The sequence below is a fragment of the Ranitomeya imitator genome, chromosome 7, assembly GCF_032444005.1.
Source record: "Ranitomeya imitator isolate aRanImi1 chromosome 7, aRanImi1.pri, whole genome shotgun sequence".
Taxonomy (NCBI): Eukaryota; Metazoa; Chordata; class Amphibia; order Anura; family Dendrobatidae; genus Ranitomeya; species Ranitomeya imitator.
Window position 1 is genome coordinate 177,345,687 of NC_091288.1, and position 15,838 is coordinate 177,361,524.

Consider the following 15,838-nt stretch of genomic DNA (forward strand, 5'->3'; position numbering starts at 1 on the left):
ACATTAGTTTCTAGGTTTATGGAGACATTTTTTTTACTTACTCTTAGGTGGTTTGGATTAAGGGACATGGACATAAAAGAATTGTAGTGCTGAAGAATGACATGAAGGGTGAGTTTGTAATTACCATAGTTTACTAGAAATCGAAGTAACTTAAGCAAAAAAAAACTTCAATTTTTTTTTTTTTTTCCAATTTTAGTTTGTCATCAGACGGAAAAAGAATTACTGTGCCTCACCTCGCCGGTCGATCTCTTGTGTGGCCCCGTTCCTTCATGCCTTCCATCTCCTCAATTACACCCAGATCCGGTGGTTCAGCTGTCTGGAGGAGACCTCATGCTATTTGAAGAACATTTCTCTGGTAAAACTAGACGAATTCTGCCAAATCTAGATATTACTGACCTGTGTAAACCCCTAAAGGGACGTTAAGCAATACCTACATTTAGCATAATCCTAAAACATCTTTGTCGCCACACATGTTGTGTATGTGATGTCACTTGTAGGCAAAGCATAAAGAGGGAGATTGTATAGGATTAGATATCAAGTGGGAGCTTGGTTGAGTGAGCAGCCAGCGCTATTCATTATGGGCTATGTAGTTGATAAGACATGTGTGAGCCACTTCTCACCCCTGCTTTCAGAACTTATTATCCACTGTGAAGGGTAAAAAAACCATAAAAAAAACAATACTACTCCAATATGTTTGTAACAAGATCAACTGTCAGTACAGTGAGGTATCTGATTAGTCCTCCTATTATACTCTATGGAGAGGTAAGGAGCAGAGTGAGAAAATTCAGTCTTCTACTTCTCGTTTTAGAGCTTGATTCACATCTACACAGCTCAGTACTGCTGTAGAATTTCCTCATTGCTGCATCTGCGTGGGCTGCAGTGTATAGCGGAGATCATAGCAGTTATTCTCCACCCACTAGCTCAGGCAACTGCAAATTGGAGCCGGCTGGTCATTATATAAAACTTTAACCCTGTATTTTCACCAAAGAGCGGTATTTCCCATGTACATCCAGGACAGTTTATTCTGTAAAGTTAGACAACGATTTCTGTGGTGAGTTGGTTAGGGGGCCACACAGGGTGGCATAGTGAGCCAAATGTGGCTGCTGAGGTTGTGCACCCCTGATGTAAATGGACTCTTAGCACAGATACGGAGTTTCCATGGGCTAGATGTAGTGAAGTCTACACCATGTAAGAGCTGGACTATGCACACGCACCGCTATGATCTACAGTAGATTACATCTAGATATGGCATTTCAGGTTTGTTTTTGTTTTTTTTGTATAAATTATTTTTCTTGCATTTATTAATGCGTTTTCCTTATAGGTTTTGTAATCGATGACTCCCAGAACCCACAATCTAACCACTCGCTGTTGGGGGAAAATGCACCTTCTAACTGTATAGAAGATCCTGCCGAGCCCTCTGCTGCTGACCCAACGGAGTCCAAGCTTTCGAAGGAAATACCGGAAAGCCCAGTCAAGAAACCAAGTAGAAACCGCGTCAGACTAGCTGCAAACTTCTCATTTGCACCTGTCACAAAATTGTAATCTTTAATCATTTTATTTTTTTGTTTTCATGTCTGCTCTAGGACACACAGGGTTCATTCTCCTAAGTAATCTTTACCAAGCAGCGAACCCCATGCGGATTGCTGTATTTTTGGTCCTATCCCTTTATATTATGCTGCTTCAAAAGCTCTTATTTTTAAGCATTGATGGTATGATTTTTTTTTTTTTTTTTCTTTTTTTTTTCTTCTCTTTTGATACCTTGTTGGACGGGTTTCATAATATGAATGGTGGGAAAAAAAACTGCTTGGAAAATTTAAGATGAATTCACTTTTTTTTTTTTTTATTTTGTCGAGGCCTCATCATGAATAGAAGCCCAAATCTTTAGTGTGACTTTGTATAGTAGACTGTTTTACATCCATTTCTTCAAGCAGTATTATACTTAAGGCATGGTCAGTCAGCTCAGTGTCAGGTACAGTTTTATCTTTTTACGACAAGCCTCCACCTTCTAGATCCTTTGTGAAGACAATCTTGCCCTTTCCCGTCTCTTGATTGACACTCTTAAGAACAGAATGATGACTTGAGAGTGTAGAATTGATCATATTCATGCAGTGAGCTTTAGGTTTTCTACATAATTCGGGTATTTCAGGTGACTTGCGAGGACTGCACAAAAATATTTTGGAACATTTCAGAAATAATTCTACAATGTAAAAATATTTTTTTTTTCCTGTTTCGCACTGAAGAACTCTATTTTCCAACCATATGACCCAAGCTGCCTTTATTTTGTGTGATCCACAGATGAGTTTCCAAAAAAAGTCCGATGTGCTTTTAGTTGTTTTGCATTGACTGGGGGAATACGTTACCTTGACCATGTCTTTGGAAGGATGTAAAGTTTTTTGCACGTATAGGTTTCTGACTTCTTTATATATTACTATGCATCAAATGCATAAATAATAGATGAAGGCGCAATCGCAGGTATAGCACAGTCAAGTTCAGTAGGTGTTGTCGTTTCCACTGAAAACAGAAGGGTTGCCCGCAAGTGGAAATGTCAAGATTTTTCTCCGTGAACCTTGATTTGGCTTGCATTTCGTTTTAAGACTTGGCAGATGAGGGGGAAGGGATGGTTTGACAGAAGGGCATATTTGTCTTTTTTAACTGTCTGTCTGTAGATGTTTTTATTAAAATGAATTGGGTTCTTGGAAACCTAGGAGTAGAAGAAATCACTGGATGGCTTTGAGAAAAGCCGCACTTTCAGGAAAGCCGGTGGACTTTGTTTGACCGCATAGTGTCAGAAGGCCTCAGACTCCTTCTAGGCTAACCTGGCTCTTACAATGGCTTGTATTTGCCGGGTGAGAGATGGTTCCTTGTAGAACCTTCGACTAAAGGTTCTACCCTTGTTTGAAGTTTGGGTTCTTTGCAATACACTTTAAAAGAGAAGGAAGAGTCCATAGCCATCTAAATTAAAAGTACTTTTACGTCATGGCTATTAAGTTGTTTTACCTTCTAGATTTTGCACAAGAATCTTTTAATTGTGGCCACTTCCAACTGAAAGTTGTAGCTACTGTGTAGGTATAAGAATTGTGTGTATGTCGGGTTATTTTTTTTTTTCTCTCCTTCTGCACTTCTAAGCTTGAGTCCTTGCCTAAGGCAATTCCTCTAGTAGTGGTGGTGGGTTCAGATATGAAGTCCAGATTAAGGTTGTGGTTTTTTTTTTTTTTTGTTTTTTTTTAAAGGCTGCTTTTAAATAAAGTAATAAAGTTCTGGTTGTATAACCATTCAGTGTGATTTTTCATAATGCGGACAAAAGACGATGTTGTAAGTTACGTTATCGTTTCATAGCATGTAACTACAAGTCACCTGAAACACTCTGGAAATATAATGTAATTCTACAGCATAGAGGTTATTCTATTTGTGATAGCTGCTATGTATTTTAATTTCCCTCCAAGAATTCTTTACATGTAACCATCTCCTTTAGAAAAATGAACTTTAGTACGGATGGTAACATGCGTCCTCCAAAAATGGACAAAAGTCTGGTATTTAATTTTAGTCAACGCATTCATTATAGGGCTGATTTAAATGATTAAATACTTTATTTGGAAGAATAAAAAATTTCATTTGTAACTGAAATAAAGGGTAACCACTTTGTGAAGGCTGTTGAAGCTGTCTGGGCTTAAAATTATGCACGGTCTTTCTTCTTCCTTTTTTTTATTTTTTTTTTTTATTTTCAAATTTAAGTCTCAATACGTCATTTTTTTTGTGTTTTGGGACCAAATTCTTGTGTGTCAATAAACTATTTGCAAGCATTGTAGAGTTTTGTTTGTTTTTGGGCATCATTTGGGTACACTAGATCATAATAGAAACACTTCAGTGAATTGACAACTTTATTACAATCGTAGAGGAACTTATCAATGAGTTTGAGCGATAATTAGCCATACAGTGAAGCATACATCCACAACTTAAGTTAAAAAAAAAAAAAAGAGAAATGTTACCCCTTACACGCCAGTCAGAGGCCTCTCATACAGTGCGAAGGGCGAGATCTAATTTGGCTGATGAGGGCCAACACCCTGAAACATCGTATCTACAAATTGAGAATCTGGTTTTGCTTTTATCCTAAGTCAGATTGCAAGGCTCGTTATGGGATCAATATTGACTTTTAGGATTGCTACTTACAATACACTGTGTGCAGAATTATTCGGCAAGTTGTATTTGATCACATGATACTTTTTATACATGTTGTCCGACTCCAAGCTGTTCAGGCTTGAGAGCCAACTACAAATTATGTAAATCAGGTGATGTGCATCTCTGTAATGGGGAGGGATGTTGTCTAATGACATCAACACCCTATATAAGTTATGCTTAATTAGTAGGCAACTTCCTTTCATTTGGCAAAATGGGTCAGAAGAGAGATTTGACGGACTCGAAAAGCCTAAAATTGTGAGATGTCTTGCAGAGGGATGCAGCAGTCTTGAAATTGCCAAACTTTTGAAGCGTGATCACCGAAGAATCAAGTGTTCAATGGTAAATAGCCAACAGGGTCACAAGAAACGTGTTGGGCAAAAAAGGCGCAAAATAACTGCCCGGGAATTGAGGAAAATCAAGCGTGAAGTTGCCAAGATGCCATTTGCCACCAGTTTTGCCATATTTCAGAGCTGCAGCGTTACTGGAGTAACAAAAAGCACAAGGTGTGCAATACTCAGGGACACGGCCAAGGTAAGGAAGGCTGAAAAACGACCACCTTTGAACAAGAAACATAAGATAAGATATTTCTTGGCCCAGTTTTCATATTTTAAGACTGACTTTTCAAAGGTTTTATGGACTGATGAAATGAGTGACTCTTGATGGGCCAGATGGATGGATCAGTAAAGGGCAGAGAGCTCCACTCCGATTCAGACGCCAGCAAGGTGGAGGTGGGGTACTGGTATGGGCTGGTATCATCAAAGATGAACATGTGGGACCTTTTTGGGTTGAGGATGTGAAGCTCAACTCCCAGACCTACTGGCAGTTTCTGGAAGACAACTTCTTCAAGCAGTGGTACTGGAAGAAGTCGGTATCGTTAAAGAAAAACACGATTTCTTTATCGCCTCTCATTGGGGGACACAGGAACCATGGGGTGTATGCTGCTGCCACTAGGAGGCTGACACTATGCAAATAAAGTTAGCTCCTTTTCAGTGTACACCCCACCGACTGGCATTATACTCTTCAGTTTAGCTTAGTGTCAGTGGGAGGTGGACACGGGTCTTTCATTAGACCTTTATCTACCTCAATGTGCGTCGTTTCTTTTCAGGTTTTTCCGGAGGGATACAGGGTGAACAGTCACACCTGTACTCCCACAATGTGGGCTAGGAGTACGGTGTGTACTGCCACCCGGTATCCTCATAGATCCCTCTCCAGGACCAAGAGCCTAGCACACAAGCGTGCTTAGAAGTCCGGTCCTGGGTCCGTTCCCCACCCACTCGCCCACCAGAGCCTGTCTGTTGCGGAGACGAGGACGTCCATCACAGCTCCGTGGACGTCTCAATCCCCGCAGGTTAGTAACTGCGCGGGATGTTTAGGTGAGTATTTCTCCTAAATCTCCCAGATCTTCCCCTGTCCTCCCTCGCAGTGTGGGGGAGTAGAAGTCCCTAAATGCGCTGCACTATCTTCTATGGCGGCGCTGATCTTATTTTAATAGGGATCCTAGGGGCATCAAGACGAGCAACATATCTTCGCGCGGTGGCCTTTTAGGCCGCCGCGCTTCCTCCAGAGCTATTCCCTTCATCGGGGCTGCAGTGCCCTCCCTGCGGCCGCACTGCTCGGCGGCCGCAATGTTAACTCCTTCAGGTCACCGCTCCCCCCCCCCCTGCGGCCGCAATGCATTCTATGCCCGCGTGGGGCCTTGGCAGGCTGCCGCGCTACTTACTCCCTGCGCACATCGGCGCCGCGATCCTCTTTCTGGCGGTGCCGGCCTCTAATTCAGGTCCTGGCTTTGGCCGGGGCCTACTTTGGCGCTGCGTCCCTGACATTCCATTCTCCCTGGCAGGCAGGCTGCCGCGCTGCTCTGCAGCGCACTGCTCCGGCGCCGGCCTCTAATTTAGGTTCTGGCTTCTGCCGGGGCCTACTTCCGGTACCGCGCTACTCCACTTCCGCTTTCTTCGGGCGGGCTTTCTCCCGCCCGACAAACTGCCCTGCAATCTCTGCCCACCAGTGCCATCTGGGCTGACTCTGCCCCTTCCTCCACGCCGCTGCTGGAACACATGGCTGGAGATTCCACACGTGCCCGCATTTTTGCCTAGAGCGTTCATTTCTGGGGGCACAGCACATCATCTGCACGGATTGCAACCAGAGGCCGCAGGGCCGGAGCTCCACCTTTTCTGATCCACCGCAAGCGAACCTGGTATCTGTTTTCTCGTCGGCCGTGAGTAGCTCTGCACTGCAGACTGACACCCCCCTCTGCCCCACTGTCCCCTAACCCGCTGGCATTTTCTTCAGGGACCTCTCAAAATGTCTAACTCTAAAGGAGGTCGCTCTCGTCCCCCTACTTCTTCATCTTCTGCCTTAGTCAAGTACTTTGCATGTTCATCCTGTAACAGCAAACTTCCCTCAGGTCAGCCCTCTCCGCTATGTCAGGCCTGCAGCAACCTGATTATTCCCATTGCCCAGGATCCTCCGGCCGGTCCGCCCGAGAGTGATACCCCCATCCCAGGCTGGGCCTTCTCTCTCACAATCTGTGGCCGATTTAATACAGGTGTCTCAAACCCTGGTGTCCATGCTGGATCGGTTACCCCTGCAGACCCCCGCAGTGGCCAGCGGGTCGCAGGAGCTGCCGCCTGAGCCCTCCTTGATAAGCCACAATAGGTCCAGACAGGAACGTCGGTCTGAGTCCTCTTCTCGCTCCATCTCACCACACGACCCTTCTGCGGTCGGCGTCCCCCCGATCCTCCTCCCCTGAGTCAGTCGAGGCATTCTCTGATGCGCCCTTGGAGGATATTTCGGAGCTGGATTCTAACCAAATCGCCACCATGAGGGATATGGTCCAGAATCTCATTGGAGCTATAAACCAAACCTGTGGCATCAAGGATTCCTCTACGGAACCCACAGATCAGGCGGTTTCATTTAGACGGGCCAAACCACCTTCCAAGTTTTTTGCTCCTCATCCTGAATTCGAGGAAATCTTGTCCAGAGAGAGAGAGAACCCGACCAGATCGGCATGACTCTCGGCAAGACCCCAGCAGACCCCCGCAGTGGCCAGCGGGTCGCAGGAGCTGCCGCCCGAGCCCTCCTTGATAAGCCACAAAAGGTCCAGACAGGAACGTCGGTCTGAGTCATCTTCTCGCTCCATCTCGCCACACGGCCCTCCTCTGCGGTCGGCGTCCCCCCGATCCTCCCCTGAGTCAATCGAGGCATTCTCTGATGCGCCCTTGGAGGATATTTCGGACCTGGATTCTAACCAAATCGCCACCATGAGGGATATGGTCCAGAATCTCATTGGAGCTATAAACCAAACCTGTGGCATCAAGGATTCCTCTACGGAACCCACCGATCAGGCGGAAGGTGGTTTGGCCCGTCTAAATGAAACCAAGTTTTTTGCTCCTCATCCTGAATTCGAGGAAATCTTGTCCAGAGCGAGAGAGAGAACCCGACCAGATCGGCATGACTCTCGGCAAGACCCCAGCCCAACTCCCAGGTTGGGCGGCCGTCTTCTCTTTTTCAGGGACGTCTGGATTTCCGCAGTAGAGGATGCATGGGTCAGGGAAGTTGTATCTTCGGGATACAAGAGATCCCGCTCTAGTTCCGGATTTATTCGCAGCCATCGCTTCTCTTCTCAAAGCCGGGGTAATCGTTCCCGTCCAAGAAAAAGAACTGTTCACGGGTTTCTACTCAAACCTTTTGTGGTACTGAAAAAAGACTGCAAGGTTCGCCCCATTCTGGACTCCAAATTGCTGAACAGGAGAGTTTGTCTCCTTTCGCTCAGTAATTGCTTCCATGGAGGCTCAGGAATTTCTGTGCTCAATAGACATCCAGGACGCCTACCTCCATGTCCCGATATTTCCCGGACATCACCGATTCCTGCGCTTTGCGGTGCTCCGGGAACATTTTCAGTTTGTCGCCCTGCCATTCGGTCTCGCAACCGTTCCAAGGGTGTTCACAAAGATCATGGCGGCACTGATGGCCATCTTGAGTCAGAGGCCTGGTCCTATTTCCATACCTCGACGACATCTTCATCAAGGCTCTGTCCTTCTCTCAGGCTCACGAAAGTCTGTCCATCGTTCTCGACACCTTAGCCCGTTTCAGGTGGCTGGTCAACCGGAAGAAGTCCTGCCGCCTTCCTTCTCAGCGCATCATCTTTCTGGGCATGCTCTTCGACACTCGTCAGACCAAAGTCTTCCTTCCCAAAGACAAGAGATCCACTCTGTCGGGACATACGCTTGCTCCAGGGTCCTCGGCCTCCATGGTAGCAACTTTGGAAGCGATTCCCTTCGCCCAATTTCATTTGCGACCCCTCCAGCAAGCCATTCTGTTTGAGGGACAGGTCTGCCTTCTCCCTGGATCGTCCGATCCGACTCTCTTCTCTGGTCAAACGGTCTCTCAACTGGTGGCTGACGTCACCTTTCACCTCCCAGGGCAGGTCCTTCCTTCCAGTTCACTGGCAGGTGGTGACGACTGACGCCAGCCTCCTCGGCTGGGGTGCGTTTTTTCGCCACCTGATGGTTCAGGGCCGTTGGTCGATGCAGGAGTCATGTCTGCCAATCAATGTCCTCGAGATTCGGGCCATCTTTCTGTCCTTCCGCCACTGGGAAAGGATTCTCAGGGGCCTGCCAATCCAGATCCAGATGGACAACGCCACGGCTGTGGCATATGTTAACCATCAGGGGGGGACCCGGAGCTCCTTGGCCCTTTGCGAGGTATCCAAGATCCTCCTTTGGGCAGAGGCAACGGTTCTGGTGATATCTGCGGTGCATATCCCCGGCGTGGACAACTGGGCTGCCGACTTCCTCAGCCGCGAGGGCCTCACGGCAGGGGAATGGTCCTTGCATCCGGAGGTCTTCCATCAGATTTGTCTTCGATGGGGGACTCCGGACGTGGATCTCACGGCTTCTCGACTGAACAGGAAGGTTCTGCAGTTCGTCTCCAGGTCTCGCGATCCTCTTGCATTGGGCGTTGATGCTCTGGCCATTCCTTGGTCACAGTTCGTGCTGCCCTACCTGTTCCCACCCCTTCCACTACTTCCCAAACTGTTGAAAAAGATCAAAGCGGAAGGGGTGCCGGTCATCCTGATTGGCCCAGGAGAGCTTTGTTCGCGGAGCTTGTCAATCTTCTTGCGGACGCTCCCTGGCGCCTTCCAGACAGGCCCGTTCTGCTGTCTCGGTCCGATCTGCCACCCGAATTCTCGGTCGCTCAGTTTGATGGCGTGGCTGTTGAGACCGCAGTTCTAAGAGCGTCCGGCCTTTCTGACCAGGTGATTCACACCATGATTCAGGCTAGGAAGCCTTCGTCTTCCAGGATCTACTACCCTACCTGGAAGGCTTACTTCCGTTGGTGCGAGTCCAACCGCGTTTCATCTATGTCCTTTTCCCTCCCTTCCTTCAGGCAGGACTGGATTTGGGCCTGGCTCTTAGCTCCCTGAAGGGCCAGGTCTCTGCGCTTTCCATCCTCTTTAAAAACACTTTAGCTTCTCGGCCACAGGTTAAGACCTTCCTTCAAGGAGTAGCCCACGCTGTCCCGCCGTACAGGGCCCCTGTGGATGCATGGGATTTAAACCTGGTACTGAACGTTCTGAGGGTTTCCCCCTTTGAGCCCCTCAGGGAGATTCCCCTATCAGTTCTATCTTGGAAGGTGGCCTTTCTTGTGGCCATCACTTCTATTCACCGCGTTTCTGAGTTGGCGTCCCTGTCTTGCAGACCTCCGTTCTTGGTCATTCACCAGGACAAGGTGGTCTTCCGCCCTCCTTTTCTTCCTAAGATGGTTTCCACCTTCCACCTCAACGAGGACATCGTTCTACCTTCCTTTTGTCCAGGTCCAACTCATCCTCTGGAGCGATCGTTGAACAAGCTGGACCTCGTCAGGGCAGTGAGGATCTACCTGGATAGAACGTCCACTTTCCGGAAGACGGATTCTTTTTTCGTCATTTCTGATGGCACGCACAGAGGCCAACCGGCTTCTAAGGTGACTATTCCTCGCTGGATCAGAATGGCAATTTTGGAGGCTTACCGGGTCAAGAACAGAGTGCCCCCTCCTGGGATTAAGGCTCACTCTACCCAGGCAGTCGGCGCCTCCTGGGCGGTGCACCACAGGGCTTCCGCCCTACAGCTTTGCAAAGCGGTAACTTGGTCTTCCATCCACACGTTCGCCAAATTTTACAAGGTCCGTGCCTACGCTTCGGCGGATGCCAGCCTAGGCAGAAGAATCTTGAAGTGGTGAGTCCTCTGACCTGATGGAAGTCTGTTTTCCCGCCCGTGGGACTGCTTTGGGACGTCCCATGGTTCCTGTGTCCCCCAATGAGAGGCGATAAAGAAAATAGAATTTTTGGTTGCTTACCGTAAAATCTGTTTCTTGGAGCCTCCATTGGGGGACACAGCTCCCTCCCAATGTTTTCTGTTGTTTTATGTTCTATAACTGTTCTCACGTTTACAGTTCTCAAGTTTGTGTTTATGGTTTTCAACCTTGTTACTTATCTCCTACTGCTTTCTTACTAACTGAAGAGTATAATGCCAGTGGGTGGGGTGTACACTGCAGAGGAGGAGCTAACTTTTTTTATTTGCATAGTGTCAGCCTCCTAGCGGCAGCAGCATACACCCATGGTTCCTGTGTCCCCCAATGGAGGCTCCAAGAAACAGATTTTACGGTATGCAACCAAAAATCCTGTTTTTCATGTAGGACAATGCTCCATCACATGCCTCCAACTACTCCACAGCGTGGCTGGCCAGCAGGGCCGTATTTAGAGTTTCTGCTGCCCTAGGCACTTTTAATGCTGCCTTACCCATTGGTGAGTATTACACTATTGTCAGTGACTTTGGCAAAAATTGCTGATGTGAGAGTAGTCTTTTGCAGCAGATCCAGCAGTTTTTCCGCATCTGCTGTATAACGGATCACTTACGGCAACTATGTTCGACCTCATTCATTCCCTATGGGACTTCTGGACATGTGCGGCACTTGTGGCTTTGCCGCCATACGGCAGATGCGGTACTTGCTGCAATGTCTCACCGCAGGTGCTGCACATGTCTGTAAGTAACCATCACTACCTGTCTCTGCACCGTGCTAGCATCCCTACCTGACCTAAAACTACACTAAAGCTTTAGAAAAACAATTTATTAACTGACACATTCCTACGTTGATGAGGGCTATAGCGTAGACGTGGATGGGCAGTCTCCGGATCTCTCTTCTCTCTGCAGCACAGGCAGGGACTGAGGGTGTGCACAGACATCCCTCCACCGGACCCGGCAATCAACGCTCGCAGTGGCATACCGGCAGTGGTGTATCTAGGGTTTCTGGAAAGAATTCATTTTTGTCCACCCACCCCACCCCACCCCCCGAGCTCCACTCCCTAATGCTCTCATTGTTCAGTGAAAAACAAGCAGCAGAGACGCCGGTTGTCACAGGACCATGAGTATGAAAACTGTATATGAGCAAAGTGTCCAGGTGATGACTGCTGGGACCTGCAGAGCTGAATGACATCGCAGGCTTCTAAATTCTCAAAATGAATGCACTGCACACTTTTAGGATTCTCCCTTTCCGGTGGACAGTCATGTCAGCATAAGCATGCGATTTGTTTATTTCTGACCACATTCTGACTAGATGTGCCCAGCCTCACTCAGTTCATTTTCATTGAGTGAGGCCACACATGTTTAGCTGGCACGTGACTGCATGTATGTAAATCGCCAGCACGAGAGAATCCTGACAGCGTGCAGTGCGCACTGTGAGAATTCAGAAGTCTGCAGTCACAAAGAATGACTGCAGACTCATCACAAACCTGGACATCCCCTTTAATGCTCCTAACATAAATAAAAACATGTTAGTATCGCAAATAACATTTAAATCCAGGTACCGTATAGAGGATGTTGTGTCTGGAGCCGGTCTTTTCTTCGTCTTGTCCAGATCCCATGATAAGTTTTTCTCATCCACAGACGTCTCTGCAGACTTCCATCTTCTCCGCTCTTTTGCAGAACATCTCCACATGATGCCCTTAAAGATATAAGTGTCATTATAATGCTCCTGAATAAAAAAAAATTGCCCCTTACTATATTGTGTGCACAAAATATGACCCCCATATTGTCCCTCTTATGGTACATGCTCTTCACACAGACCTCTCCTTTCACACTGTCCTCTCACACTGTGTTCCCACTATAGGGCCCAGTATTTATATTGTACTCTCATCACACTTACTCCCCCACTACTCAGTTTCTATTTTGTGCCCACTCACTTTTCTGCCCCCATACTGTCTCCTCACACTATTCCCCCTCCCGCCTCATACTGTCTCTTCTCACATCCCCCTGTTCACCATACTGTCTCCTCATATATATATATCCCTTCACTTTCTATACTGCCTGCTCACCTGACTCCCCATACTGTCTGCACACATCCCATCATCCTCACTCCCCGTACTCTGTTCACATCCATTTTTCACATCACTACTCATACGGTGTCTGCACCCATTCCCCCGTTCGCTCCCCATACTGTCTGCACCCATTCCCCCATACTGTTTCTGCATACATGCCCCCTATTCCCCCATACTGTTTCCTCATACATGCCCCCCATCCCCCTGTACTGTTTCCTCATACATGCCCCCATTCCCCTGTACTGTTTCCCCATCTCCCTCTTTGCTCTTCATTTTGTGTCCTCAAATCTCCCCCTCACATTAAATCCCTCCATCCCTACTCCAATTCTCCCTGCACATAATAACCCCATCTCCACTCAAATTGTCCGCCCCCCCCCCCCCCCGTGCACTTAATCTTCAGTGTCTTCTGCTTACCACCATTGTTTGCCTCTGCAGCGCGAGTGAACGACATCAGCAGCATGATAACATCTGATCACGCTGCTCACGTCGCTCTCATTTGGCAGTCAGAGCCTCAATTGTACTCACTTCTGTAAGATGCGAGTACAATTGATCCCTGGGTAGGGGCGGACACTGACAGCTTGGGGCCCCTGTGCAAGAAATGTGTCTGGGACCCTTCCTTTTATGGCAACAAAGATAAAAAAAAATATATATATATATATATCCACACACATACATGTGTAAATATTACATACTGTATATACTCGAGTATAAGCCAAGGCACATAATTTTGCCACAAAAAACTGGATAAGCTTATCAACTCGAGTATAAGCCTAGGGTATCTATTGTCCCCTCATCCCTATTCTGGTATGTGTGGATCCCCGATCCTGTCCTGCTCTGTGTGGCTCCCCCTGTTGTATGCATGGCTCCCCAGTCCCATCTTGTATGCATGGCTCCCCCATCCTGTATGCATGGCTCGGCCCCCCATCTTCCCATCCTGTATGTATGACTCGCCTCCCCTTCCATCTTGTATGCATGGCTCCCCCATCCTGTATGCATGGCTCGCCTCCCCCATCCTCCCATCTTGTATGCATGGCTCAGCTCCCCATCCTCCTATCCTTTATGTATGGCTCGGCTTCCCCCCCCCCAATCTTGTATGCATGGCTCCCCCATCCTGTATGCATGGCTCCCCCATCCTCCCCCCTGTCATACCTTTCTCACACCGTGCGGCGCTGAACTTCCCGGAATCTCTGTCCCGCCGCAGCTCCTTCCTGTGAGCGGTCACGTGGTACCGCTCATTAAGGTGATGAATATGTGTCCATATTCATCACCTTAATGAGTGGTACCACGTGACCGCTGAGGACAGGACCAGCAGCCGGCCCTGAGACGGAGTTGCAGGCACCGCTGGAGGAGGGTGAGTATGTTGTCTTCAAAAAGGGGGGGAGGTAGGTGGTGGGGCAGGCGGTTGACCCCGGACTTTATTAAAAAAAAAAAAAAAACTTGCTCAAGTGCGCCCCCCTTCCCTGCATCCTGGCACCCTAGGCACGTGCCTAGTGGCAAATACGGCCCTGCTGGCCAGTGAAGGTCTCAAAGAAGAAAAAATAATGACATGGCCCCCTTGTTCACCTGATCTGAACCCCATAGAGAACCTGTGGTCCCTCATAAAATGTGAGATCTACAGGGAGGGAAAACAGTACACCTCTCGGAACAGTGTCTGGGAGGTTGTGGTGGCTGCTGCACGCAATGTTGATCGCAAATAGATCAAGCAACTGACAGAATCTATGGTTGGAATGCTGTTGTGTCATCATAAAGAAAGGTGGCTATACTGGTCACTAATTTTTTTTTGGGGGGGGGGGTTTGTTCTTGCATGTCACAAATGTTTGTTTCTAAATTTTGTGCAGTTATATTGGTTTACCTGGTGAAAATAAACAAGTGAGATGGGAATATATTTGGTCTTTATTAAGTTGCCTAATAATTCTGCACAGTAATAGTTACCTGCACAAACAGATATCCTCCTAAGGCCAGAGTCACACATACGTGAGATACGGCTGAGTCTCGCAGGTTAAAACCAAGCTCTGGCACCGGCACTCCGGAGCGGAGCATGCAGCTCCATGTATTGCTATGCAGCCACACGCTCCGCTCTGGAGTGTTGGTTTTAACCTGCGAGACTCGGCCGTATCTCGCTGTGTGTGATCCCAGCCTAAGACTAGTTTCACACTAGCATTTCCCTGATGTGCGGCGGGCTGCGGACTTCCTCTGTGAAGCCCCGCCCTCGGCCGCACCTCCGCTGCTAGCTCCGCCTACATCTGCGTGCGGCCCGCTTGCGGCCTGCATACCTATATTTAACATTAGGTACGCAAGTCGTGCGGCTGTATGCGGATGGTGCTGCATGCGTCGTTTTGACGATGCAGCGACCAGCGGAGACGCAGCCATGTAGCATTTTTTTTCTGCATCGTCAAAACGACGCATGCGGCACCATCCGCATACAGCTGCACGACCTGCGTACCTAATGTTAAATATAGCAATAAAAAAATGGAACAGCACAAATCCAATACTTATCTTCGGGTGCAAGGCCCAAAACAACCTGTCCACTGGTTATTCTTGGTCAATATACTTCACAAAAACAGGCAGCACTCCATATTCTTAGAAAAATGTGCAGGGTTTTATTATACCCACATCACCGTGCAACGTTTCGGCTCAAATGAGCCTTTCTCAAGCCTTGAGAAAGTATAATGTTAAATATAGGTACGCAGGCCGCATGCAGATGTAGGTGGAGCTAGCAGCGGAGGCGTGGCCGAGGGCGGTGCTTCACGGAGGAAGTCCGCAGCCTGCCGCACATAAGGGAAACGCTAGTGTGAAACTAGCCTTAGATAGCAAAATCTAAAAAAAAAACTCACTCCAACTTCCAAAAATATTATGCTTTTAGATTTGAGTCTTTTGGGTTGATTGAGAACATAGTAGTTGATCAATGATAAAAATAATCCTCTAAAATACAACTTGCCTAATAATTCTGCACACAGTGTAAGTGGCAGTAGAGTTCTAGTCCTAATCCTGAATACCAAGGTATACATGTGCGCAAAATGGCATTTATCTAACCTTTAAAAATGCCTAAATGATTGTTTTTTTTTTAAATATATATGGTAGGACAACCAACTGCATACAATCGCCACTGCTGATGGTGATCCTAGAAGTAGAGACTGGTGGGATTTTTTTTTTTTTTTTTTGCAAAAATGGTAGAGGGGGAAAAAATCAGAATAAACCCCTTTTTACGAGAACCAATCTCCTCGGAAAAACTATATTTTGCCTGGTGTTTTCTGAAAGGTTAAAGTATTGATACAAGAAGTTAAATCTCCCATAAATGAAGGACAACAC

General features: G+C 47.4%; 1 protein-coding gene across 5 annotated transcripts in view; it reads left to right on the top strand.

Annotated features, from left to right (window-relative positions):
* Positions 1-3,800, top strand: part of MARF1 (meiosis regulator and mRNA stability factor 1) — a 60,961-nt gene extending 57,161 nt beyond the window's left edge. For 4 of the 5 annotated variants that reach the window (XM_069734101.1, XM_069734102.1, XM_069734104.1 and 1 more), the window contains exons 23-25: positions 48-108; positions 197-355; positions 1,322-3,800. In XM_069734101.1, coding sequence (XP_069590202.1) covers positions 48-108; positions 197-355; positions 1,322-1,542 — 441 coding nt within the window. In that variant the 3' untranslated portion in view covers positions 1,543-3,800. The remainder of the gene's footprint in view (positions 1-47; positions 109-196; positions 356-1,321) is intronic. The other variant, XM_069734105.1, reaches the window with a different exon arrangement.
* The last annotated feature ends 12,038 nt before the right edge of the window (positions 3,801-15,838 follow it).